The sequence below is a fragment of the Phoca vitulina genome, unplaced genomic scaffold, assembly GCF_004348235.1.
Source record: "Phoca vitulina isolate PV1807 unplaced genomic scaffold, GSC_HSeal_1.0 scaffold20, whole genome shotgun sequence".
NCBI lineage: Eukaryota > Metazoa > Chordata > Mammalia > Carnivora > Phocidae > Phoca > Phoca vitulina.
Genome location: NW_022589723.1, coordinates 37,402,322 through 37,429,437, shown reverse-complemented (window position 1 = coordinate 37,429,437; position 27,116 = coordinate 37,402,322). Strand labels below are relative to the sequence as shown.

Sequence of the window (27,116 nt, the reverse complement as noted above, 5' to 3'; positions counted from 1 at the left end):
GGCAATTACAAAAATGTATAGTAAGGGAATATGGGCGAGTTAAGGAGCACATAGGATATATATCTGCCCAAACCAATATGCAAATCTAAACTAAGACCTGAAGAATGACTAAGAGGATGAGTAAGTTAACAGAACTGAAGAACAAAATAGGAAGAGAGTATTGCAAATAAGTCAAGAGACCTTAGAGAAAAAGTAAACAAAGTCAAACCAAACCAAATGCAAATAAAATGCACAGTACTTTCAAGAAGCCAAGTTTCACACTGCTAGAAAAGAGAATGTGAGAAAAGTTGAGATGAAGCTGCACAGGTAAGCAATATAGAATGGAAATGAAGAACTGAAAGGTGATGAAACAATTTAAGGGAATCACTTAGGAACCAGTCATAGATTGCCAGCTAAGAGAATATGACAGCCTGGATCAGGTTAATGGCAGTAGGAACAGAGGGAAATGGATGGATTTAAGACTAATTAGGATGTGGAAATGACAGAATGTGGTGTAAGGATCACTCTCGGAGAAAAATGAATCAGGAATATCATCAGGCTTCTAATTTAGGCAAGTCTTTAACACCTAGTGGTTACCATCTCTTGATGCTGAGCAGCTGGAAGAATGAGTCTGGTGGTGGTGGTAGGAGAACTGGACAAGGCAAAGCCTGAGGAACATACGTATGAAGATGCCTGACAGGCAGTGGCACATGTGGGTTCCAAGCTCAGAAGAGAGAGGTGACCTGGACATACAAATCTGGGTCCAATGTATGATTAAGAAGAGTGTATAAAGTGAGAAGAAACCTAGAACCCCAAACAGCAATATTTTAGGAAGAGGCAGAAAAAGATGATTTGGCAAAGTCAACTGGAGTAGATCTGAAATAGGCCTAGGGAGGTGGCCTTGGGTGTTGGTATCTCTGTAAAGGGCATTTTACTGGAAATGAATACATTAGGAAAATAAAAGGCTATGGCAGCAGTTCTCAAACTCAAGCATACATCAGAACAACACTAGGAGGGCTTGTTCAGATTGCTGGACACCATCCCCAGAGTTTCTGATTCAGTAAGTCTGGATCTGGGCCTGAGAATGTGCATTTTTAACAAGTTCCTAGGTAATGCTGATGCTGCTGGTTGAGGGATTACATTCTGAAAACCACAGGGTTAGGGTAAAGGATAACAGACTATACATATGGACACTGAAATCACACTGGATGACAGCAAACCTTGGGAGAAAGAGAGTGAGGTGTTAACACTATAATTAAGTGGGAGCGACCCAAGAAGTCAAGCAAATAAAAGCAGAAAGGACTACAGCATAGCTGGATAACATAAGACTCAAGGATATACATGGATTTTAAACTGAAGTCGAGAAACTAAGGGCTTAGGACAATGACTTTGCCTCCTGACCATAAGGTATATCAGGGGAAAAGCCAGCTTCAACTTGAGAAGGTTATAGGAGAATGTGTGTTCAGGAAAGAATCTGGTTTCAGGTTCAAGTCAAGTTCCAAATGAGTTGAATTCAAATTAAAACAAACTATTTTTTAATCTATCAAATTTAAAAATTAAAAATGGTAACACCATGACTGTGAAGGAGTCTATTTCTTTCATACTAAGAAAAAAACTGTTACGCATATTTCAATTATTTATTTATAAGAAAGAAAATGGAAGATATATACCAACAGTATACAATGATATAAAGTGAAAACTAAAAATTCCTCTTCCTAATCCTCAAGCCCTAGCTGATATCACCATTGAAATGCTCTTATAAGTATTCTCCAAATTTTCTGTGCATGTGCCAGGCTGCATATCTAAAGAGCACAAGAAACCCCAGAGGATACACACAAAGAGAACCACATCTAGATATATCACAGTTAAACTGTCTTAAGCTAAAGACACAGCAAATCTTAAAAAGTAGCAAATAGGGAACAATGAGATTAACTGCTGACTTTTCAGAAACAATGAATGCATGAAGGCAGTAGAATGACATATTCAAAGTGATGCTAATGCATGAAAGGCCAAAGAGCATATAAATTTGTAGAAATTGTCAAACTGCATTACAAAAAGGTTGCAACAGTTTATAGTCTCTACTGTACTATATTCTCACATTACGTTTTACCAAACTGTTTAATCCTTACTAATCCAAAATGCAAACAAAAAACACAATTTTTTAAAACTGGAGTATCAAATTCTGATTTACATTTACGTAGTTTACATAATGTTTATTAGCATTCAAATTTTTCTTTTCTTTTTTAAGATTTTACTTATTTGTGAGAGAGAGAGAGAGAGAGAGGCGGGCACACGCACAAGCAGGGGGAGCAGCAGAGGGAGAGGGAGAAGCAGACTCCTTGCTGAGCAAGGAGCAGGATGTGGAACTCAATCCCAGGACCCTGGGATCATAACCTGAGCCGAAGGCAGCTGCTTAACCGACTGAGCCACCCAGGCGCCCTTCAAACTTCTTTCATCGTGAACTGCTTTCCATAGGATTATCCTCTTCTTGATTTGTAAGAGCCCTTATGATATTAGCCACATTCATTTTATGTGTTGAAAATATTTACTCCATTCCCCGCAAAAAAAAATTTCATTCATTTTCATAAATTCATAGCCACATCTCCCTAATCCAAATGCCTCCCCACTCTACACTATCCCCCACTATACCAAAGTTGTATTTTTTTTTTAAAGCTTATTTATTTTTAGTAATCTGTATACCCAACATGGGGCTTGACCCCATCAAGAGTCACATGCTCTTCTGACTAAGCCAGTCAGGCGTCCCCGACCCCAGCCAAATACATTGTATTTCTTAAAATATAAATCTTATTTTAACAGTCTTAAACCTTCTATGATGAAACTCAAACTGTCAAGGTCCTTTTATCCTCATCTCTAATATCCTGCTACACTCTACTCTAGCCACCACAGAATACTTAATAGAGAAAAGCTCATGAAATATTTTAAAAATATTGGTATTCTTTAAGCAGTGTTACCCTCCACTCCCTCGATCCAAATTTTTACCCCATTTATATTACTCCTTAGACTCTTCAGGTGGAGGGGCACCTGGGTGGCTCAGTCAGTTAAGCATCTGCCTTTGGCTGTCATGATCCTGGAGGTCCAGGATGGAGCCCGGAGTCCTGGGATAGAGCCCGATGCATTGGGCTCCCCAATTAGTCGGGAGTCTGCTTCTCCTTCTCCCTCTGCCCCTCTCCCTGCTCCTTTTCTCTCTCTTGCTCACTCTCAACTAGCTAAATAAAATCTTAAAAAAAAAAACAACTCTTCAGGTGGAATAATTTGCTTCTTTCTAACTGTACTTTATACATGCCTCTATATATAAAGTTTAAACTCTGCATTTTAGTATTATGAACCCCTTGGGAGAAGGAAATCTATCTTATGCTTCCAAGTAAGTGTTTGCGTATGGATAAAAGGATACAGTGACCTGTGCTGATGAAATGTACTGATGAAACTGATGTATTGATGAAAGAACACAAGGAATCAAAGTATCAAGGGATAAGATATAGACAACTGGAAGGATGGTGGTACTTCAGGATGATACATAATTTATTTCTGCTAGCTTAAAACAATAATGGAAAAAAGGTTCACTGAAAGATAGAAACAGTATTAACATAGAGCTAACAACAAGCAATAGTAAATACGTTTTAGTAAACCAAAGTAGGTTGAGGTTAATAAATTGGAATCAGTGAGCTATATAAACTGTACTGGTTAAGTCAATTTAAGGCTCTATTAGGTAGCTTAGGAAATTTGCTCATTAAAGTCCATGGCTGTTTTTACTTTTATTACCTTCAAATCCCAGTGCTTAAACACAGACAAACCTTTCTGTATAGGCAATTATCCAGTACTAACTACATAATCTGTTTGCAGATAGTTCAGGCCCTCAATCTGTTTATCTTCCTAGGTGAAGTCAATTAGGTAGCCTGAGGCTATGAAACAGCACTGATTCAAGAATTAAACAACCCAGGATATCAACCACAGGTTCAGGACTAAAATCTATGCTTGTTTCTTCAACTTACTTTCTCCCTTCATAAGAGAACCTTTCTCAGGAGCAGTTAGCCAACAACTTCCAGATGTAGTGCCTTTGGGAGCAGTGTTCCAAATGAGGCCCCATTCCCCCTGGGTACCTCCTAGTGAATGACGGAGCCTGGAAGGGAATTACGGCCCAGCCATTTCTGCTTCCTGAGGCATTCGTCTATAGGCAATCTAAAGTGGAGTTCCCTACAGGGCTGCCAGAGACTTACAGCTGCCCCATAGTCAGAGTCTCTTCCTACTTCCTTGTCTCTTTTAACAGGTGTCATACCTGAATCAAAATGTATCTACTCCTTTCTCTTTAACCTGCACAGATACTATCCCACAACAATCTCCTTCCCTTTTAACTCTATCTTGGCATCTGCTTCCCACAGGACCTCAACTGACATACCAACATATCCTATTCTCCACTTCCAAGGTTTACTAAAATCTAGCTATCATATATTGCCCAGTATTTTGCCATATGTTTACAAGAATAGTATCTGGACATTTAATTAATAAGTTAGAAATGAGCTTTTGTACAACGAAGGAATGTAGATTAGAAAGTCTCTTCCAACTAAAATTTCCACCTCCTCTGAGATTTGAGCAAAAATTAATTTGGTTTAACCAACTACCCAATATTCAACATGCATAATCTATCAAAAATACTTACATAACTGTGTTGTCATCCACTAAGATATCACAACCATGAGCAGGACACGAAATAGTCTGAAAAAGATTGAAATTTAAACTATGTCTTCATTCAACAAATATTTACTGAATGCTTACCATCGCCAGGCACTTCGGTAGGTTGAGAATACCTTAACATTTATAGAATCTTAATCGTTCCCTTTCTATTAAAGGAAATGTATGTGTGTGTTTATCATCATAAGGTAACTAGAACTGCTGACCTGAATAATTGGTTTGTCAATATAAAACTTGAAAGGCACAAGCAAGACACCTGACAAAACTGTTCAACAAGTTTAGCCTATATACACATCCTAATGCTGCTGAGAAACATTACCTGAATTGTATCTTTAACTGGACTGCCACATTGTAAATAGAAAAAAAGCCTTAATTATCTTTTAGTCTTAATATAGAAAAAAGTTCCCCATGCAATTCATAATTGACAATGCTTCACCTGTTTATATTTCTGCAAAGGTCTAAACACTGAAGGAAATTCAACAAAAACTAAAAATCAAATTGGCATCTTTACCTGTCCCATGCCTTCCTCCATTATTTTGGTAGTTAAATATTCGCTCCAGCACTGCATACAAAACTTATGTCCACATTCAAGGCCAGTGAAATACTGCAACAAAAATAATACATGGACTTTTAAAAGACATTATCAGAAAAATCACTATACATAGTGACTCAGTAAGTCTCTTATTAATTAGGTCACATTTCTCAAAGTGGCTAAAATGTCTAATTTGACAAGACTAGTTGGGCTCCTAAAATAAACTTCTTGGTGGTGAAACTTAGACATGCAAATACATTTAACATAAAATACCTAATTAATGAGAAATGCATCTACAGTAGATATTTGTAATTTTTAGGAAAGGCAGACAAGTTCGTATTAAATATAAGAATATGTTATGTACCAATAAGCATATGAAAAGATGCTAAAAATCCTTACTTAGAGAAATGTAAATCAAAACCACAATGAGACAGGACTTCACACTCACTAGGACAGCTATATTCAAAAAGATAATAACAAGTGTTGGTAAGGATGTGGAGAAATTAGAACCCTCATACACTGCTGGTGGGAATGTAAAATAGTACAGGTGCTTTGGAAAACACTGGCAGTTTCTCAAACAATTAAACATAGAGTTACTCATGATCCAGCAATTCCGGTCCTAGGTATATACCCAAAAGAAATGAAAACATAGCTCCACACAAAAACTTGTATACAAATATTCACAGCACTATTATCCATACTAACCCCAAAGTGGACACAACCTAAATGTCCACTGACTGAAGAATGGATAAACAAAATGTGGAATATCCATATAAAAGAATAGTATTCAGGCATAAAAAGGACTGAAGTATTGATATATACTATAATGCAGGTAAGCCTTGAAAACATTATGCTAAATGAAAGAAGCCAGCCACAAAAGACCACATATTGTTTGATTTCCATGTATATGAAAGGTCCAGAGAATAGGCAAATTCATAGAGAAAGTCGATTAGTGGTTGCCTCGGATTGAGTGGCTTGCGGGGTAAGGGTCCGTAGCGACTCTAAGAGGAGACGAGGTTTCTTTTTGGGGTTATGAAAATGTTCTAAAATTTACTGTGGTAATGACTGTACAACTCTGTGACTATACTAAAAACCACTTTAAGTAAGTGAACTGTATCATATGTGAATTATATCTCAAAGCTGTATTAAAAAATGTCACACACACACACAAAAAAATGTCACACAAATACAGACTTCTGAGTTGCACAGAATGTAGCTTACCTAATCAATAAAATCTTATGGAAACCAAAAGATTTATTCAGATAGCTAAGAATAATAGTAACATTTGTTCTAATCTTATATTACTTACATGATTTGAAATACTACTAATTTGATGGATAGTTAAATGAAGTATATTATATCCTATAATATACAAATAATGGTCACCAGTTTCAACTAAGAATATTTTACAATATTTACTCTAAATTATTTTTAAATGAATAGGTAATACAGGCTCATGGTTAAAAACAATTATTTAATAGTATGAGTTTATGTTGAAAAATAAGTCTCCCATTTTTTAAATTTATTTTTTTTTTAAAGATTTTATTTGACAGAGAGAGTGAGAGCACAAGCAGTGGGAACGGCAGAGGGAGAGGGTTAAGCAGGTTCCCCACGGAGCAGGGAGCTTGATGCAGGGCTTGATCCCAGGACCCTGGGATCGTAACCTGAGCCAAAGGCAGACACTTAACCAACTGAGCCACCCAGATGCCCCTGAAAAATAAGTCTCCCTTATCCCCATCCTTGTCCTCTACTTCAGGAAAGTAATCGCTATTTCAATATCTTACATATTCTGCCAGACACGTTCTAACATACACAGGTACACACAGCAAGAGTAGCACACACTCTCATCTTATTTAATAGATTTCTCACGTGGTTCTACATTAGTACACAGGGGTCCACCCCTTTATACAGTCTGTGTGAAGGTACCATAATTTATTTAAACAATCCACCATTAATGGACATTTAGACTATGTTTTTTTCTTCCACTATGCTACTGCACTGGCTATATATACATCATTGTGATCATGCAAATGCATCTCGGGACTAACTTGTACAAGTGACATTATATTTACATTTACATTTTAATAGATTATTATTTTTTTTTAAAAGATTTTATTTATTTATTTGAGAGAGAGAGAATGAGAGAGAGCACATGAGAGGGGGGGAGGGTCAGAGGGAGAAGCAGACTCCCTGCCGAGCAGGGAGCCTGATGCGGGACTCGATCCAGGGACTCCAGGATCATGACCTGAGCCGAAGGCAATCGCTTAACCAACTGAGCCACCCAGGCACCCTACATTTTAATAGATTATTAAATACACTTTACTTTTACATTTACACTTTAATAGATTATCAAGCTTCATTCAAAGAGGTTGTAGCAGTTTATACTGTTCAAGAGAACCTGGTTTCCCAACAACCCTGTCAACATAGTATATTATCAAAACTCCTTGATCTTTGCCAATCTAACAGGTGAAAATGAAGTAACTTCATTAGTTTTGATTTTAATTTATTTTATGAGTGAAGTTTAAACATCTGAAAGAAGATTTAAGACTATGTATTTCTTTTTCTGTGCACTCTCTTCACCTACTTTGCCCATTTTTCCACTGGGTTTATATTTTTCCTTAGTGATTTAGTGGGGATTGTTACCTATTTAGAAAACTGGCCATTTATAAGCATAGAAAATATTTTCTGTTTTAAATCTGAATGCTCACATTTTGTTGCCATAAAGAAGCTCTCTACTTGTATGTAGCAAAGTGTATTAGTTTTAAAATTTCCGGCTTCTAAATTAACTTTAATATAAAGAGTTAGGAAGGAATTTAAGATTCTACTCCAGGTGGCAACCAAGTTGTTCCAATACCATTTATTGAAATCACCTTATTTGAAATGCACCCTTCTACAATACACCAAATTCCCCTCACACATATTTAACTCTATCTTGTTCCACTGCGCTAATTATTCTTGTATTTGGTAGGACTAGTTCCTCCTTACCCCCGTCAATCTAGTCTTCTTTTTCAATATTTTACTATTATTCTCTCTCTCCAAATACTCAAGTCATCTTTTTATCTCCTTTAGTATTTAAAGTTTTCTTCATAATAGATCTTTCACATTTCTTGCCAAGTTTATTTCTAGCTCTTTTATTCTTTTTGTGGCCCACATTAAGTGGTACTTTTTATTCCATTCCATTTTCTAACTAGCTGTTATTTGAAAAATGCTCATGAAATTTCTGATATTGCTTATGACATTCAGATACAAATAGTTAGGATACAAAATTCTATACAATAGCACAACAACTATATACAGAATGCCCAGAAGCAGATATGGAAAAAATGTATCAAAGTCCTGAGACTAGCCTTATGGATCAAATGACATGGAAAATATTTACCCAGCTTAAAATGTGGTGCTATTCAGATTGACAAGGATTCTAACTCATTCACAGAACAAGTGAAGGTAAGTATTTTGGAAATCAATATTCTCATCCATTAAAAAAAAAAATCTAGGAAACAAAAGAATCTATTCTCAATACTCCCCATTGGTAAAGGAGATCTGGCACTAACTTGTTGTCAGATCACTAATGGAGAGCATCTGATTTTCAAGGCTATGAGAAGGAGCATTCTGTAAAGGACAATAATAGCAGTGTAAAAGATCAATAATTCTAAAATGTTTTATTCATGACTTAAAAATACATATGTATCCTCCTCATGTGCTTTGTTTTGTTTTGTTTTTTTCAAATAAGAATCCTTGAGATTGGGCGCCTGGGTGGCTCAGATGGTTAAGTGTCTGCCTTTGGCTCAGGTCATGATCCCAGGGTCCGGGGCTCAAGCCCCACATCGGGCTCCTGGCTCAGCGGGAAGCCCGCTTCTCTCTCTCCCTCTGCCTCTCCCCCTGCTCATGCTCTCTCTCTCACTCTCTGTATCTCTGTGTCTCAAATGAATAAATAAAATCTTTAAAAAAAAAAAAAAAGAATCCTTGAGATTGAGAGACCAGAGGTCACAATGGTTACCAAGTGATCATTTCAAGTAACATATCTCCACCTTTGGGAACTTCTGGACCAACGATCATTATAAGAAAAAAACAAAGCTTTTTATTCTTTAAAGGCCTCTTTTTCAATAATTCTTCTAATTAGATAACAATACCAAACAAGATAAATTAGAAAAATAAATCACACACTCATGTCTAAAGATAAAGCAAAAACTAACCTGTGGTATAAACACATTTATTGTGCTCAAGAGTGGTGTCATTATCGTGGACATATCTGGGTATCACCTTCTGGTTCCATTTCCCTTTCCCTCCTCCTCCTTTCACATACTTGTTCCCTTACTACCTTGTGCTTACCTACTTGGGTCCGTGACTCAAGGGATAGGATTACTTATCAACAAACTTATTCATAAATAAATCAGACACAGAATACACTAAAAATACACAAAATATTACCTAAAACAGAAATTAATGGTCCTTTAAAAAAAGAACTGAAAGAATAAACACTCTTAAAGGGTTCATTTATCCCTGCCATTTTACATACACTGCAACTAATGTCAAACAGCAGTAAGAACATTAAGAAATATCTTTCCTCCATCAGAAGTTGCTCATATAATCTCTAAAGTTAAAGCCATTTTGTTTACAAAAACTGAATAATCAGGGCATCAGTTCCCTCATCCGAAAAATGGAATGGGTTAAAAAGGAATATACGTTCAGACTTAGATTCCCAGCACAAAGATTCAGAGGTGCCCAAGGGGTGAGGGATGGGAGGGTGGATTATCCTCACAATCGTCAAAGTTGCCTTTATGTAACATATCTGATTCTTAGAATATACAAATTATTTACTTCATAAAAATGAGATATCACAGCCCAACCTATATTCCCTAGTAGAGTGAGGGTGTTAGCAAAGCTAGATCTTATGCTTTAATTCAAAACAACATTATTATAAAGTGAATGACTGTTGCCACGGCTAAGAAACCCTTGTGTTGAGGCCAATGTATTGGGGAATTTATGAACTTTAAAAGTGCCCCAAAGTCTCAGGAAATTGTTTTTAAAGAAGAGATCACCCACAATAGTTAACCCCAAAGTGCTAAACTTGTTTGCATGTGGCACTGTATAAAGCTAAAGTTGCTTTCTGGAAGGATAAAGGTATTGAAGATATACATTAATAAAAGGCAAGTATCAGTGTTTGAAGAGAGTGATGGAAATTGAAACATGGGAATTGTACAACAGAGGTAAAAAAAAAAAAAATCACTCATCCAATTAAAGCTTTCATGGCATCTCAGGTGACATTTACTTGCAAAACTGAAGAGGTTAAAATTACCTTTCTATATTAGTCTAAAAACCATGAGAAAAGAAGTCCTAGTTTTATCACACTATATTTTTCATAACACTTGGCATAGTTTCCATAACTCTTTAACTTACTTTCCAACCCATGTTGCTGTTTGCTTTCTTGTCCTGTCATTTACATAGCCTAACTTCCTTTAAAGAGCAATTTGTTCATCTTTAGTGCCTCCATTTCCTTTCCCGTCTTCAAGTCAATGATTCTTCAGCCCATGCAGTGTGGTTTTTCTCATCTTACCATACTACTTAAATTAACTTTCCAATAGCATTGGTAAACTTCATGTTGTTAATTCCAAATTCACTTTTCAATTCTTTGAAGTTTTTTGCAATGTTTTTACCATTCTTGGAGGTACAGTCTCTTCCTCTGGCTTCTGTATTGCTTTATTTTCCTGGTTCACGTGACTATCACACTTTCAGAGGTTATTTCACAGGTCAATTTCTGTGGGAAATTCTCCCCGATCTAACACTGGGTTAGGTGTCTCTCTCCAACGTGTTCCCACAGTATCATGCCCTATTCAAGTGCTTACTTTTCTTTCTGAATATGTCATTTTACTTATCTACCCAGCTAACCTGTAAATTATCTGAAGCAGGCATTATGCCTTTATTCTCCACTGTGTTTCTAACACTTTAAATAGTGCCTGGTGCATTGAATAAATGAATAAATGAATAGTAGGTTCTCTATCATCAGTTATAAGTGCAAGTAAAATTTACAATGCAAATCTCCAGTCTTGATTTTTAATTCTAATTTGTTAAGACTGTTAGACAATACCAAGGGCACTGAGAAAGTTATAGGGGATATTTGTAAGCAGCTAGCTTCAGTACTCAAATTACATTTAAGATTTAAACGAGGGAGGAGCTGGTTATAATAGAGCAGGAGGAGAAATGCCAGGGAATAAGGAAACCCTGTATAATCTGGGACAAATTCCTTGGGTCTCAGTATTACCTCACAGAAACTTTTATGAACTATACAAATGTCACCTAGCAAACAGAATTTGTTAAAGACAGACAATAAAATGGTCAAAACATGAATTATTTTTAATATTAAGTAACGTTGATTGTTTTTTTTTTAAATACTCAAGACTGTGATTTAAAGGAGGGAAATTATACAATTCTCAGAAAAGTAGAGATTTGAAAGAATATCTTAACTCATTTGAAAGATAAAAATAACTCAGACCCAGTGAGATTTAATAATTACACAAAGCCAAATAGTTCGCATCAGAGCTATAATTAAAATTTGAGAATTTGGAAATGCAACTCAACACTTTACCTACAAAGTTATTTTAACTCATTGTTCTATTTCTCCAAGAGTACTTAATTTTCTTTTAAAACCTCTTTTCTAAGCACTTGGATGTGAGCAAATTAGTTCCCTTCAAATGGGCCTCTACAGAGATACATATATAAACTTCTAAAAAAACAATGAAAAAACTTCAATGTGTCAAAATACTGGTGACAAAGACTTTGTATATAGTAACTATTAGAAAGAGCTGCTTAACTATTAAAGCAGAGAATATGAATAAGATAGTTAGAATTAAGTTATTTCTTAGATATCTTGAAATATCTTAAAGAGATGAATTCCAAGTGACTAAATACATTTATGCCACAAATAGTATTTTCTTGTAGTTACTAAAGTAAGGCCTTCATAGGAAGATTATGTTTAAGCCTAAAATTCTTTACTAGACACACCAAAATAAATTGTCTATATTCAGTGGGTTTTAAGGGGGATACTTTCACTCAATTAACTGGTCCCAGTGTCTGCTCCAACTGTTACCACTTGCTATACTTAAGAATTTCCATCAGAATGGATCTGTATAAGTGAAACTCTTCTATTATGAAAAATCTTGAAAGCTCCCTAGTAAAATACTATTAAAGACATTTTATTAGTGTTTTGGGTATTTATTTTAAAATGTTAGTTTTAAATCTATCTTATTTTGGATAAAAAATAATTCTACTCACTGCCCACCTATTAAACAATTCTCCCATGATAGTAAAATAAACTCAGAATAGATTTAGGTGTTTAATGACAAGTTGCTGCTTTAAAAAGCAAACAGGGGAGGAAGGGGAAAGAACAAGCTCTATTCTTTCTCTTCCTTTCCTTTATCCTTAATATTCTGATAGGTTACTGTTTTACTACAATACAATCCCAGACTCCCAGATCCTCCTCGGTTTAAATAATTTAAGTTGATTTACCCTCTGAAACAGAGAGTTAGTGCTAGCCTTAAACTACCAGATACTCACCGAGTTAGGGTAGTTCAAGTAGCAGATCTGACAAGGCATATCCTGTGCTGATGACCTTGTATTCATCTGGCGTGTTCGAGACTTTTTACTTGGATTAATTACATGACACTCAGCAAAGAGCTTCTCCAGGTTTCCATCAAAGTACCTGCATTATTTAAACAGAAAGGATGAGAGCCCAGCAATAGCACACTGTTAGAGCTCTCCAAAAACCTGATTTTCTATAGGGAACAGCAATGAACTGAATTAAAATAAACCCAGATCATAACCTTTTTGGCTCAGAGGAAAGGAGGTGTATGGCTACAAACTATAGCAAAATAGAGGTGCATGCGTGTGTGTGTGTGTGTGTGTGTGTAAAGCAGATTTAAGTTTTTGTTGCTATTTTGGTATTTTTTACTTCGTTTTTATCCTGGGAAGTTAAGCTATTAGTATTTTAACAGTACTACAACTAAAATTTAAGAATGCAAGTTGTACTATCTCTAGTGGTACTTTAATGAAGACTAATAGTATTTTAAAAGGCTAGGCTAATATTTTAAAGAAATGACTTTATTAATAATTTTAGTTACACCAGCTTAAATATATTAGCAAGTAAACTACCTACAAAGCATATCTTATCCCACAAATCACTTACATGTCTCATTCTACAAAACAGATTCCATTTCTAAATTTTTTTTAAAAATAATTTTTAATTTACTAGCAAAGGGGAGGAAGGAGGAAACAAAAAAAGTGTATCTTAAAAATGTTTTTATATCAAATAATCTATATACTTAGCTTTTCATAAAATATGTTTGTTCTTTACATACAAAAAAGAGGTTCTCAACTTAAAGAATAAGTGATACTCAAAGGAGATTTCCAATTATTTTTAATGCAGGTCTTGTTCAGGTTTTGTGTCAAAGCACTTACTGTATCTCTAGGAAAATCACTCAAATGAGAACAAATCACATTACTCTCCCAAGATTAACAAATATCTATTTATAAATAACTACAGAATGTTTCAATGAAATGATCAAATTATTAATCAAAATGTCAACACATTATAAAAGGGGAACTCATATAAAGTTAAAGTTGTCACTGATGATTCAGCTAATCAAATTATATAGAGCAGAAAATCAAATGCTTTCCTCCTAATTATCTCTCAGAAAACCTAAGATGTCAAGTTTTATTTGAAAAGTAGAAAGCAGGGGCGCCTGGGTGGCTCAGTCATTAAGCGTCTGCTCAGGTCATGATCCCAGGGTCCTGGGATCGAGCTCCGCCTCAGCTGAGCAGGAAGCCTGCTTCTCCCTCTCCCACTCCCCCTGCTTGTGTTCCCTCTCTCGATCTGTATCTCTCTGTCAAATAAATAAATAAAATCTTTAAAAAAAAAAAAGTAGAAAGCATATGAAGCTACTAAATATGAACAGGTAAAGAAACTAAACACCTCGTTTTTAGAAAAAATATTCATGCTCATAAGAAGAGACAATACTTCTGCCATCCAAATTTGACATGAAATTAGTAACTCCTAATACTCTGGTGATCATTCTAGACACCATTCTATGCATATACAGCCAAAAAGACATGTGTCTATAATTTCATGTAAATAGTATTTATTCCAGATTTATAACCTTCAGTAAACAATATGTTAAGATATCTTTGTCAATGAACATAAGTTTTCATCACTGCATAATATTCCACTGTAGGTATGTACTGTAATTTACCTAACTAGCCTTATACTAAGGGACATTTAAATGTTCCACATATAAATAATTCTAAATGAAAATCTTGGCCCATCTGATTGGGGGAAAATATCTAGACTTAACTTGCATTTCTTTGTTACTGAGGCTGAACACATTTTTCTGTGAAGATCTTACTATTAATTTATGAGTTCAGTATGTCAACAGAAAGGGTAGCCCTTCTCATGGACTACTTTCTTCCCCTCAGTTTCTAGTTTGCCCTCAACCTTGTTTAATGATGTTTAACTCTCACATTTAATTTTCATGTAGGCACACTGATCATGCAACCCTGTTTTGAGTTCTGGATTTCATATCAAGCTTTACAAGATCTCATTACCTAAAGATTATAAAAATTCATCCATGATTTATTTAGGCTTAAACTGTTTTCCATTAAAACTGTTGATTCACAAGGGAATTATTTTTGTGTAATAAGGAATAAAGTTGGGATTCCATTTCATTTTTTTTAAAAGATTTTATTTATTTATTTGTGAAAGTGAGAGAGAGAGAGAGGGAGCACACAAGCAGGGGGAGCGGCAGGCAGAGGGAGAAGCAGGCTCCCTGCTGAGCAAGGAAAGGAGCCTGATGCAGGACCCAATCCCAGGACCCCAGGATCAGGATGGGAACCGATGGGAACCAAAGGCAGCCACTCAACCCAGAGGCCCAGGCATCCTGGGATTCTACTTCATTTTAATCTAAACGGCTAACCATTTGCTGAAGGGTGTTTCAACTACCCCAAACACTTCCTCCTACCTTTAGGTCTCAGCTTAACGCTCAGTTCCTCCCCACTGCGGCCCCCAAATTAGGTAAGGTTCCCTGTATAACCTTCTCATGGTACTTTTGTGCTCTTGCACAACACTTAATCACATGATCAACTCCGTAATCATTTATGTTTTCTCTACTGGGGTGTAAACCCCATGAGGACTATCTTATTATTGCTGTAGCCCCAGTATCTAGAAGAATCTTATTATAATCATTTTTTTTTTAAAGAGGAACCGAATTAGAGTAACTTCTTAAAGATAATCCACAGTAACAAATCTGAATTCCTTTGCTTTAGGCGTGTTTCAGACTGTAACGGGTTTATCAACTTTTTGAGACACTCTAGAAGACTTCGGAGAACTTTCAAATACTGCACAGGTAAACAGAATGGGGAGTTTAAGAATCCACTCATACTGTCGGACATAATGGGCCTAGAAATCTTTTTCTTTTATTAAGTTCCATTTTATAAGAAATTTAACATTTTAAAATTCTGTTTTGTTTTTATTAATTACATGGTCTACCAATGACTGTAATAGTTATTTGGAAATACTGAAATCTAATTTATTTTCACTAAATACTTAAAATCAGTACTTAAAGTCTATTTCTTAAGTTGTCGACTTTAAATATGTTGGGCATCCTTATGTTACATGACCCTACACTTAACCCTCCAGTTTTGGTGGAAATCCCTGGAGCTTTTCCTAGTTGATTTATCTTTTTTTTTTAAAGATTTTATTTATTTATTTGATGGAGAGAGAGACAGCAAAAGAGGGAACACAAGCAAGGGGAGTGTGAGGGAGAAGCAGGCTCCCCACCAAGCAGGGAGTCTGATGTGGGGCTCGATCCCAGGACCCTGGGATCATGACCTGAGCAGAAGGCAAGCACTTAAGGGCTGAGCCACCCAGGCACCCCGATTATCATTTTATGTAATTGTTTCACTAATCATATACATTGTTTTTACATTATATAGCTTTCCTTTCAAGAATGGTAAAAACTTTTTTTGTTCCTTAACCTGATTACCTAATTACTCAGACATAATTCAAATGCTTACTTTGGCCAAAATGTGCCCCCCCGCCCCAGTATTCTTTATACTGACAACACCCATTTCCTTCTGGTACCTGTTGTTATTGAAGTCTGTGGTCAAAATAATTTTTCTCATCTTATAATTCAAATCCTTTTTCAATTGGCATATTTATAATTTTGTTTTCTTCATTCTTGAAATTCAGTAGTTCTGTAGGCTTTATCTTAGCATTCAAACTTTCTTTTTTTTTTAAGATTTATTTATTTATTTATTTGACAGAGAGAGAGAGAGAGAGCAAGAGCAGGAAAACAAGCAGGGGGAGGGGGAGAAGGAGAAGCAGGCTTCCTGCCGAGCAGGGAGCCCGACGTGGGGCTCAATCCCAGGATCCTGGGATCATGACCTGAGCCGAAGGCGACGCTTAACGACTGAGCCACCCAGGCGCCCCTCAAACTTTCTCTTTCAAAATGCCATTCAGGTCTCAATCACTTCAAGATCCTTTTTAGTTATTAAGACTGTGCCCTACTGGATTTGTACCCAGTCTTTATTAATTTGTCCTCTGTGTCTACCATTTGCTAATTCCTTCTTTGTCCTTTTCCTGTCTTATATGTCTCTATTTTCCATAGTACCTGCTCTGTTTCTTGCTGTTGCCAATGTGGTTTAAGTTGTGTGGGATTACCTGTCCCTTTTTTCCTCTTAGTTTCATCAGCTTCCTTTTTATCTTGTTCTGTTGTTTTATCAATTCATCTTTGATCCCTCATCTCACAGTCTATGTTTATTTTAATTTCCTTAAGAGAACAAAGAAGCTTTTTCTTTCTAATTATGATAGTTTTATTAAGGACAACTATGCTCAAGAATATGGGTGGATTCTTAACTCCCATACTTTGTTTACTTGTTCACGATTTGAAAAGTCCTTTAGTTACATCCTCCCTCATGCGAAACAGGCCAAAATTAAGAGATTGATTCAGTGTGAAGCACTGCTGTTCAGGTATCTAGTTTACTCAGTTAAGACACAATTCTCTCTGCTTCTATGACTTTACTAAATAGCTGCAAAGCTTATTCTACGACATTGCTTCCCTCCTTTCCTGCAACTCTTGCCACCCACCCCCTTTTGAGAAAACTATTCGTTTGATGAAAACAGAAATAAGAATAGTGTGGTTTTTCCCTTAGTGCAGTCTTTCCTCAGTCAGGGAAGGGTAGAATTAGAGTAACCCCACCTCATCTATCACATGGCCTAGACGTCTCTAGATTAAGATAGTTAGAAGGGCAATTGGAGAGGTTTCTCAGTAGAGATTTTAAATCCTCTTCTCTAAGGTTTTCTGTTCATTTAGCATGTTTACCGAAATACGGTTAAGCAAATTGGCACTTAATTAGCCAACTTTCCAGAATATCTAGATCTTAATTTCTCATTTTACTTGACTTCTGGACAGAAATATACCAAACAATTTTAATTAAATTTTAAGGCACTAACAGTTACGGCCTAAGAACTGTGTGTGATTGTGGGGATAGGAGACATGGCTGGTAGGGTACATAGCTGGCTATGTTTCTTTCTGAATGATGATGGCATCATTGCTTGCCACTTCAATATTTAATTTTGCCATTAGGAGTTTATCTTAAAAGCCTCTACATCTTCACACTTCATAAAAAGACCACTGTTGAAGAAGTACTAATTTTCACAACAGAATCAGAAAAGCAAAAAGGTTAAGCTAATATAAAGTTATATAGTGTGCTTTTCTACTGTATATTCCGAGGCTGTTCAGGTTCAATCCTTATAGGTTTTTAATATTCCCATTATGTATTTGTAACAAGTCAATTATCTAATGCTATAGTCTAAGAGGGAACAAAAACACACACATACATGAAAACGAATAAAAATACACTATATATGTCCATGTATAACATGCATGTACACACACTTTTATTTTGTTTCAATATTCTCGTGTGGCATTTTATGAGTACCAGACTTCAATTTCAAAAGGCGACAAAACAGTCACAATTATCCTATACCTTAATTATAGTTCTGATAAAGCACTAAAAAAAGGTCTGTGACTCCCAACATCTCTTCCAGGAATTGCGATTTCAACTATTCTTTGGGTCCTATTAACCTGCTTCTAATGGTGTAATTTTTCTACTTTTAGAAGAAGTATACTTGGGCAAAAATGTCAAAGGAGCAAAGGAACAGCTTGTTTAAATCATATGATGAATAAAAACTGTGATCATATTTATGAAAAGCAAAAATAATAGATTGAGTACGAAAAAGGAGTCTTAGAACGGTACAACTGAACCACAGAGTAAAAAATACACTAGGAAAGAAGGCTTTCCCACATATAAACATTAGTTTCAAAGCTTAATCCTCCTATTTCATAGGAAGAAGCCAGTAGATGCAGTATAGTAGTATAAGCACGCTATTAAGAAATAGTAAAGCCAACAGTTCTCTCTTCTAGGGAATGAGACTAACTAAAACCGAAGATCTGGAGCAACAGTTTTCATTTAAAACCCTTAAAACTATTAGACTTTTAAAAACCTGTTACTTTGATAAAAATTTAAATCTAAAAAGGGTTCTTCAAGTAGAATGTGGTTTTTAATGGTATTCTCTCAAAAGAAGGACTAAAGTCAGAATGTAAAATGACTGGTACACATATGAACCTCTACCAGGTAAAGTTCAGAATTCCAGAGAACTAAAACTTATGGATAGAAAAGTAAGGACTTAGGGATAGAAAATCTTTCTTCTAAGGAAGACTGTTGGCCCTCATAAGAAGAGAGATGTCTATAAGAACTTGTTTTAAAAGTTTTGTGGTTTTTTATGCTAATCTAAAAAGTAAGTTTAGTTCTCATTTTAATATTAATGTATTATATGTGGTTTATAGCTAAATAAACATACTGGTCATGTATTTTTTTTTTTTTTTAAAGATTTTATTTATTTGAGAGAGAGAGAGGGCGGGGCAGGGGAAGCAGAGGGAGAAGCAGGTTCCCCGCTGAGCAGGGAGCCTGACGCAGAGCTCCATCCCAGGACCCTGGGATCATGACCTGAGCCAAAGGCAGATGCTTAACCCACTGAGCCACCCAGGTGCCCCTGGTCATGTATTTTTTTTAAAATACTTTCTGAGATTGTAAGACTTTTCTCCTATGAGAAAATCAACCTAATTTAAAAAAAAAAAAACAACAACGCATGATCCTGAGCTTGCTTACTGCTGAGCAAAAGACCACTTGACAAAGAAGCTACTAAACAAGTTGCAGTACAAAATTTTATTTATTTATTTCTTTTTTAAAAGACGGCATTTTTAAATAGTCTCTACACCCAACATGGGGCTTGAACTCACGACCCTGAGATCCAGAGTCGCATGTTCTACTGACTGAGCCAGCCATCCTGTTATTACATAACTTTTTGAAGTTTTTATTTAAGTTCCAGTTAACATACAGTGTAGTATTAGTTTCAGGTATACAATATAGTGGTTTAACACTTCCATACAACACCCAGTGCTCATCACAACACAGGTACTCCTTAATCCCCATCACCTATTTAACCCAACCCCCTACCCACTTCCCCCCTGGTAACCAACCACCAGTTTGTCCTCTATAGTTAAGAGTCTATTTCTTGGTTTGCCTCTCTCGCTCTCTTTTTCCCTTTGCTCCTTTTGTTTTGTTTCTTAAATTCCACATATGAATGAAATCATATGATCTATCTTTCTCCGACTCATTTATACGCTCTAGCTCTATCCATGTTGTTGCAAATGGCAAGGTTTCATTCTTTATCTTACTGCATAATTTCTGAAAAACTTTCTGCCATTTGTTCCTTCATACTTTATCCTTTTTGTTCTGAGCCACGACGAAAGCAAATATATTAAGAAATGAACCTCAGTGAAACAGATGTAAGATAACTCCTTCTAGGCCTGAACTAGCACAATTGTAACAGAAACACAATAATCTATGTCATCTTCCCAAAAGGCTCCCACCCCATTACAAAAAAATTTAAATATACTAAAGTCAAAAGAACAGTAAATTGAACTCCCACATACCCTTCATCCAGCTTTAACCATTATCAACATTTTGCTAATCAAAAGGCTTTTCTGAGAAATAAATTTTATTCTCATACAAACTTTTAAGGTAGATCTGAAACTATGCCAAACATTTTAAGAAGAAACTAATGACTATTCCCTCACAGGTAGTTGTCCACGTTCCCTGGCTTGATTAGGGTTATTTCAATTTACCAAATTCTTCTAACCTAAAGCTTCTGAATCTTCAAAAACATCACAGTATCCAAACCTTTATAACTTATTTACACATGTGCATTTCTCCGCACCCCCCCACCTGAGGAAAAGCTTCAAAGCTTTTATTATTTTCTCAAAAGATCTATGGCCCCCAAAATGACAAGAACCAATATTATTTTCTAAAATGATTATTTTACTTCAAAGAAAACGAAGACAGTGGCTTCTGTGCCCTCTGTCCAAATATGTGCATGCAAGGGAAATGTCTACACCCTCTGCTCTGCTCAATGGTCTTTTCCTCCTGCTACACAGAAGCAGCACAACTTAGTAAGTAAAATGAAACTTGTTTCACACAATAGTGGATCTGAGTCCAACTAAAGAGAAATATGAAAAATACATACAAAATATTTAAAAATGATATTATTTTATTATTTTGATAACGATGTCTCAATATATTTAACAGAAGTCCTTAAGTCATAAATGTTGAGAGCCTATAAACCAAAAAGTATACTTAAAATCTAGCTACGTTAAAACTAAGAATAAGGAATCAAAATACAAGACAGTATATATTTAATATCCATTTTTACACAGTTCCCTCATGTGGGAGGGAACTACATGTGGGAATTGTGCTGGTCAGTGGCAGTGTTAACGGCTGTGAGGGAAAGAGATGGACAACTATTTCAATATGACATGCTAAGTGTACAAAAGGTAGGAGAAGAATGTTAGTTAAGTATAGAAAATAGCAACTAACTTCAAGAAGTTAAAATGACTTACCAGTAAATGTGTTAAGAATTCAGAGATTAGGGGCGCCTGGGTGGCTCAATTGGTTAAGCAACTGCCTTCAGCTCAGGTCATGATCCTGGAGTCCCAGGATCGAGTCCCGCATCGGGTTCCCTGCTCAGCAGGGAGTCTGCTTCTCCCTCTGACCCTCCCCCCTCTCATGTGCTCTCTCTCATTCTCTCTCTCAAATAAATAAATAAAAATCTTTAAAAAAAAGAATTCAGAGATTAAGGTGATCCTAGGGGGATCAGATGAGTTGCATATGATACAGGATTGTACATGACGTCTGTGAGTACAACCCCAGAATGAAATATTACTGATGCTCTCTGAATTTGTATGAAATACAGCTCTTGAGAAGATTGGGGCCTGAATAGTCAAGGGCATCCTGAGAGAGTGTAGAGAAATAAGTATAGACATACAGAATAGAGTGAAGGTATGGAAGGTTTTCAAAAGTCTGATGGTACAGCTTTGATGTGGTAGGAACCAGAAAGGTAGTGGAGGTTGATAAAATGAGTTGACATGGTCAAAGTTTAGGACGGATGTGATACTAGAGCCCAGGAAGGCAGTGAGGAAACTGTCTTGGCAAAATGTTGATGTACTTCTGGTAACCAAAGACACTATTAAACCTAAAACAATCCAGAAAACAAACCAGATCTTTCCCTTTTAAGGTTGTTCCTTTTCCTCTGTGTACAAATGTGTTTTAAAGTTATTTTTATTGGGTGCCTGGGTGGCTCAGTTGGTTAAGCGACTGCCTTCGGCTCAGGTCATGATCCTGGAGTCCTGGGATCGAGTCCCGCATCGGGCTCCCTGCTCAGCAGGGAGTCTGCTTCTCCCTCTGACCCTCCTCCCTCTCATGCTCTCTGTCTCTCATTCTCTCTCTCTCAAATAAATAAATAAAATCTTTAAAAAAAAAAAAAAAAAATAAAGTTATTTTTATTGTGATATAACACAATTCTAGAAAAGTGCATACACATCAATGGGCAGCTTACAAATTGTTATAAAGCAAACACCTGTGCATAATCAACCTAGGACAAGAACTAGAATACAGCTAGTGCTTCAGAAACACTCCAACATCCCTTCTCAGTAACAAACTCCTCTTCCCCTGAGATATAATCACTATCCTATTTTTCTTTATAGTTTTACCACCTAAATATGCATCCTTAAACAATATGGCTTAGTTTTGCCTGTTTTTGAATTGCATATAAACAAAATCATATAGGACATAAAATATTTAGAGGCCTTCCTATCACTCAATATGATGGTTTTTAAGATTCATCTATGTAGTCACTTGCAGCTCTAATTTATTTTTTGTTGCTGAAGTTATTACAGAAATATACCATAATTATAACCATAATTATAGGGTTGTTCGTAGGTTGGAGCTTTTATAAATAATGCTATGAGCATGCTTATGACTTTCAATTTAGATGTGCATATTTCTTTCTACTAGGTATATACCTGGAAGTGGAATTACTGGGTCAAAGATATGTGTGTAAATATGAACAGAAAAAACATTTTTACAGTCTTTCTAAATTAACTTATCTGTAGATTTCTTTGGATTTCCTATGTATACAATTCATATCATCAGTGAATATTAATTGTTTATCATCTCCCTTACAGCTATGATACTTTATACTACTGGCTAGGATCATCCTCAGTATTATGTTGGACAGAAGTGAAAATAACAGATATCTGTGTCTTGAACTCTATCTAAAAGGGAAATTTTTTCAACATTTCAGCATGAACTATGATATCTCCTATAGGTGTTTTTACAGATTTACTAGATGAATATACTTCCCTTTTGTGCCTATTTTCCTAAGGCCTTCTTTTTAAAATCATGAATGATGACTGATGTTTAGGAACAGCTCCTCTCTATTGAAATGTTTTTCTCATTAAAATTTGTTCAAGTGACCATATTGAACTGTTCCAGGTTAAACAAACCTAGGATTCCTGGGATAAATCAGAGTTGTCCAGGCTGGGTTATTATCCTTTTTATGTACTGAACTATATATAATTTGCAAATATTGTGGGTTTTATTTTTTGCACCTATGTAAGTGAGAGAAACTAACAAGTAATGTTTCAGTTGGGTTTTGGAATCAAAGCTGTGACAGCCTTATGAAGATGGGGGATCCTCACTTTGTTTTCTGAAAGAATCCAAGGTTAGAGAATATAAGGTTGGAGTTATTATCTCATTAAGTGTTGGTAGAACTTTCCAGTATATCCATCTGGACTTAGACTTTTCTTTACAGAAACTTTCACTTTATAGTGACAGCTCATATAGGTTTTCTATTTATTTCTCATCAATTTCAATAAATTGCAAATTTCTAAGAACTTATCCATTTCGTTTAAAATTTCAAATTTTGACACAGTTATCCACAATACCTCAGAAGTTTTTTTAAAATATCTGCAGGATTCAAAGTGACATTCTTTTTCATTCCTGGTATTAGTTATTTGTGCCTTTTTTCTTGATTAATCTCACCTGGGTATCAATGTTAATCTGTCTTTAAAATCTTTTGGCTCCTTAAGCCACTCTACTGTGTTTCTTTTCTGTTTTATTAAATTCTGCGCTCTGTTATTTCTTCTTGTAATTTCTCTGAATTTACTTTGTTGCTCGTTTTCTATTGTGACATGTCTAGTTCATTACTTGAGACTTAAGATGAAAGCTTAGTTCATTACTTTCCTTATAAGCACAACTTAGACTGCATTCCACGATTTCCCCCTTAATATTAAAATAGTTGCTTAAATAACATTATGAATATTTGACACTTTGACAACATTGATAGAACTTAAAATGTTGACTTAAAGGAATACAAAGGTTAGTCACAACATAAAGGCGTTTATACTAATTAAAAGATGGTATTGTTTATGAAAACATTTTCCATAACACAGTATTCTTTTTTTTTTTTTTAAGATTTATTTGACAGAGAGACAAAGGGAGAGAAGGAACACAAGCAGGGGGAGTGGGAGAAGGAGAAGCAGGCTTCCCGCTGAGCAGGGAGCCTGATGCAGGGCTCTATTCCAGGACCCCGGGATCATGACCTGAGCCAAAGGCAGATGCTTAACGACTGAGCCACCCAGGTGCCCCTGAACCCAGTATTCTAAATTGGCATTTGTCTTTCAACCTACTGAGATATCCTCTTACTATCACTTCCACTGTTGCTGTTAAGTCAGCTGTTCTCTAAAAAGAATATATAAATATACACTTTCTATATATTTTTTCTCTATGTACATTATACATACACAAATTTTTACTCTTTGAAAGTAATCGTCCTTGTATCTAGCTTTCATGATTGTCTATTTTTGCTGTTGTTTCTGTAGTTGTACTATGATGCTTTAAAACGTGGATTTCAAAAAAAAAAATGTGGATTTCTTTTTACCGTATTTCATGAAATCTAAAATGCTTTGGACCTGAAATTTCATGATCTTACCAGAAAGTGAAATGGGAAAATTTTCACATAGGTCAGTCTATCAATCTTGTTGGACTACAAGCTGCCATCAGTTGAAAGAAGCATTCAAATTTTAAGCACAATAAAATATCTTAGAATCAATGAAACAGTATTTATTATGCATGGGAACTATTAGGCTTCTTAAATTCTGTGGCATTTTTTTCTCTCACCAAACTGGAAAATTATCAGCCATTATATCTTCAAATACTACCTTTGGCTCATTCTCTCCTAAAACTCAGTAAGATCTTTTCATTATATCCTCCACATTTCTTAACTTCTCTTCTGCATTTTCCATCTTTTGGTGTATGTACTTAATTTAGACAGTAGTTTGGTCTGATCTTCTAGTACACTAAGACTCTCTTTAGTTTTGTCCAATATGCTGTTAAATTAATTCACTGAGTTAATTTTGCTTATTTTGTTTAGTTATAGAAATTCTGTCTTTTTCGAGTTGTTTTCCTAACCTTGCTGGAACCAGATCGTGCCTCTTAACAAGCGGTGTCAACACTTACACTTGACTTATTTCAATAGCTGCTTTCAGTGTTTAATTTGACACTGGTTCCCTACCCATATGAGCTGCACATAAAGAAATGGAATTATGAACTGAAAAAATAAAACACAATAAACTAAAAATAAATTAATAATAAAAGAAAAAAATCTTTTTCATATCTTTAAGATAGCTCATACTTTCTAGTTCCCTGTTGATGGTATACCCATTTGATCCAGTTCTGACAATTCTAATATCTGGAGTCCCAAGTTGTTATGTTTTAATTAAAAAAATAATTTGGGGAAGTAGTTTGAGGCCTTAATGTTCTTTTCCTAGAAGAGATTTTTATTTGTTTGTGTCAAGTGCCTGGGTACATTAACAGTCTGGGACCATCTTAATCCACATTCAAGGTTTAAGGTTTTCTAGGGTACCCAGATGACATGAATACTATCTTTAATCTTTAGAAGAACTGGTTTATCTAATCCTCATTCTTGGTGGGCCTAAGACTCCAACTTTCCCCCCCACTAATTAAAGGGCCAATAAAAATCACAGCTACCTTAGCTACCTCTCCTAGATCAGAATATACTTCCAGTGCAAAGCAGACTGGAATGCTTGGCTCATCTCTCTAGATTTCCATATTCTCTCAGGCCTTAACCCTCTAATTCCTATTTTACTAATTTTTTTATATTCTTGATTCTTAAAAAAGATTTTATTTATTTGAGATAGAATGAGAGAGAGAGCACGAGCGGGGGGGAGGGGCAGAGGGAGAGGGAGGAACAGGCTCCCCAATGAGCAAGGAGCCCAATGCGGGGCTTGATCCCAGGACCCCAGGATCATGACCTGAGCTGAAGGCATTTAACTGACTGAGCGACCCAGACGCTCCAGATATTCTTGATTTTTAAAAGATGTTTCAATATCATACAGATTTCGTTACTGTACTTAGTGGATAGAATGGTCCAAATTACCAGAAGTTTCCCAGAGTCTCATATTTTCTCTGTCAGTTAAAACTCCACCTTAACATCTCTTCCACCCACTCTGCTTTCAATTAACCATCACCATCCTAAGTCAAGCCAACATTTTCCTTTTACCTGGGTTATTAAAATAGTTTTCCAATGGGTCATCCTGCCGATGGACAATCAGCTCATATTGTCACTACATTTTTTTACTGCAAAAATGCCCTTATATCACATTTCTCCATAAAACAACCTTCAAACCTTTCTACTTAATAGGAAAAACAGCCAAATTCACTTGCTTAGAATTCAAGGTCCTCCACAGTGTGCTTCCTATTAAATATACCCCATCATTTTCCTTCTATCTTTCTTGTACTCCAGTTGCTCTAAATCCCATTACCATTCAACATATGTTCCTTAAACTACCCCCTTCCCCCGACTTGATTCCTGAACCTGAAATGCCCAGGTTCCCACTTTGCCTGCTCTCCCAAGCCCAATCAAATGCCATCTCATCAATAAATCCTTTCCTACCTGAGCCAGAAAGAACCTTTTACGTATTCCCTTAAAGTTTTATCTATAAGTACCTTAAGTGTAAAATGGTGTATGATACACTGTTCTGTGTACCTCTTCATCACCAAACCTCTGCTCAATGTCTTTTACACAGCTGATATTCAAAAACATTCTTGAAATTTATGAAGTAGTAAGATAGGGAGACTAGGGACAACAGAATAACTTCAGATGAAGTAACTGATGGAGAAAATTGCTCCGAGTTCATACAGCTAGGAGGTGGTGGAGCAGAGATCCCATGTTCTTAACCACTATAGTATAATAAGAAGGTACATTTGCCGCTTTCCATACATGCTTCCCAATAACACCTAAACTGTTTAAACAGTAAAAACCCACTATATTATATTAGAGTGATGAATGCCATCACAAAAGCCTGGTTTCTGACAAACCAAATTTACTCTCACATCTCAGAAGTTAACTGTGAAATAATGTATTATTAGT

The 27,116-nt window shown here is 35.9% G+C and overlaps 1 protein-coding gene across 1 annotated transcript in view; it reads right to left on the bottom strand.

Moving 5' to 3' along the window:
• Window positions 1-27,116, bottom strand: part of ARIH1 (ariadne RBR E3 ubiquitin protein ligase 1) — a 120,262-nt gene that overhangs the window by 34,918 nt on the left and 58,228 nt on the right. The window contains exons 3-5 of the mRNA XM_032417626.1: window positions 12,770-12,914; window positions 5,198-5,290; window positions 4,655-4,710 (exon numbers count right to left, since the gene is read on the bottom strand). Of these exons, the coding sequence (XP_032273517.1) occupies window positions 4,655-4,710; window positions 5,198-5,290; window positions 12,770-12,914 (294 nt within the window). The remainder of the gene's footprint in view (window positions 1-4,654; window positions 4,711-5,197; window positions 5,291-12,769; window positions 12,915-27,116) is intronic.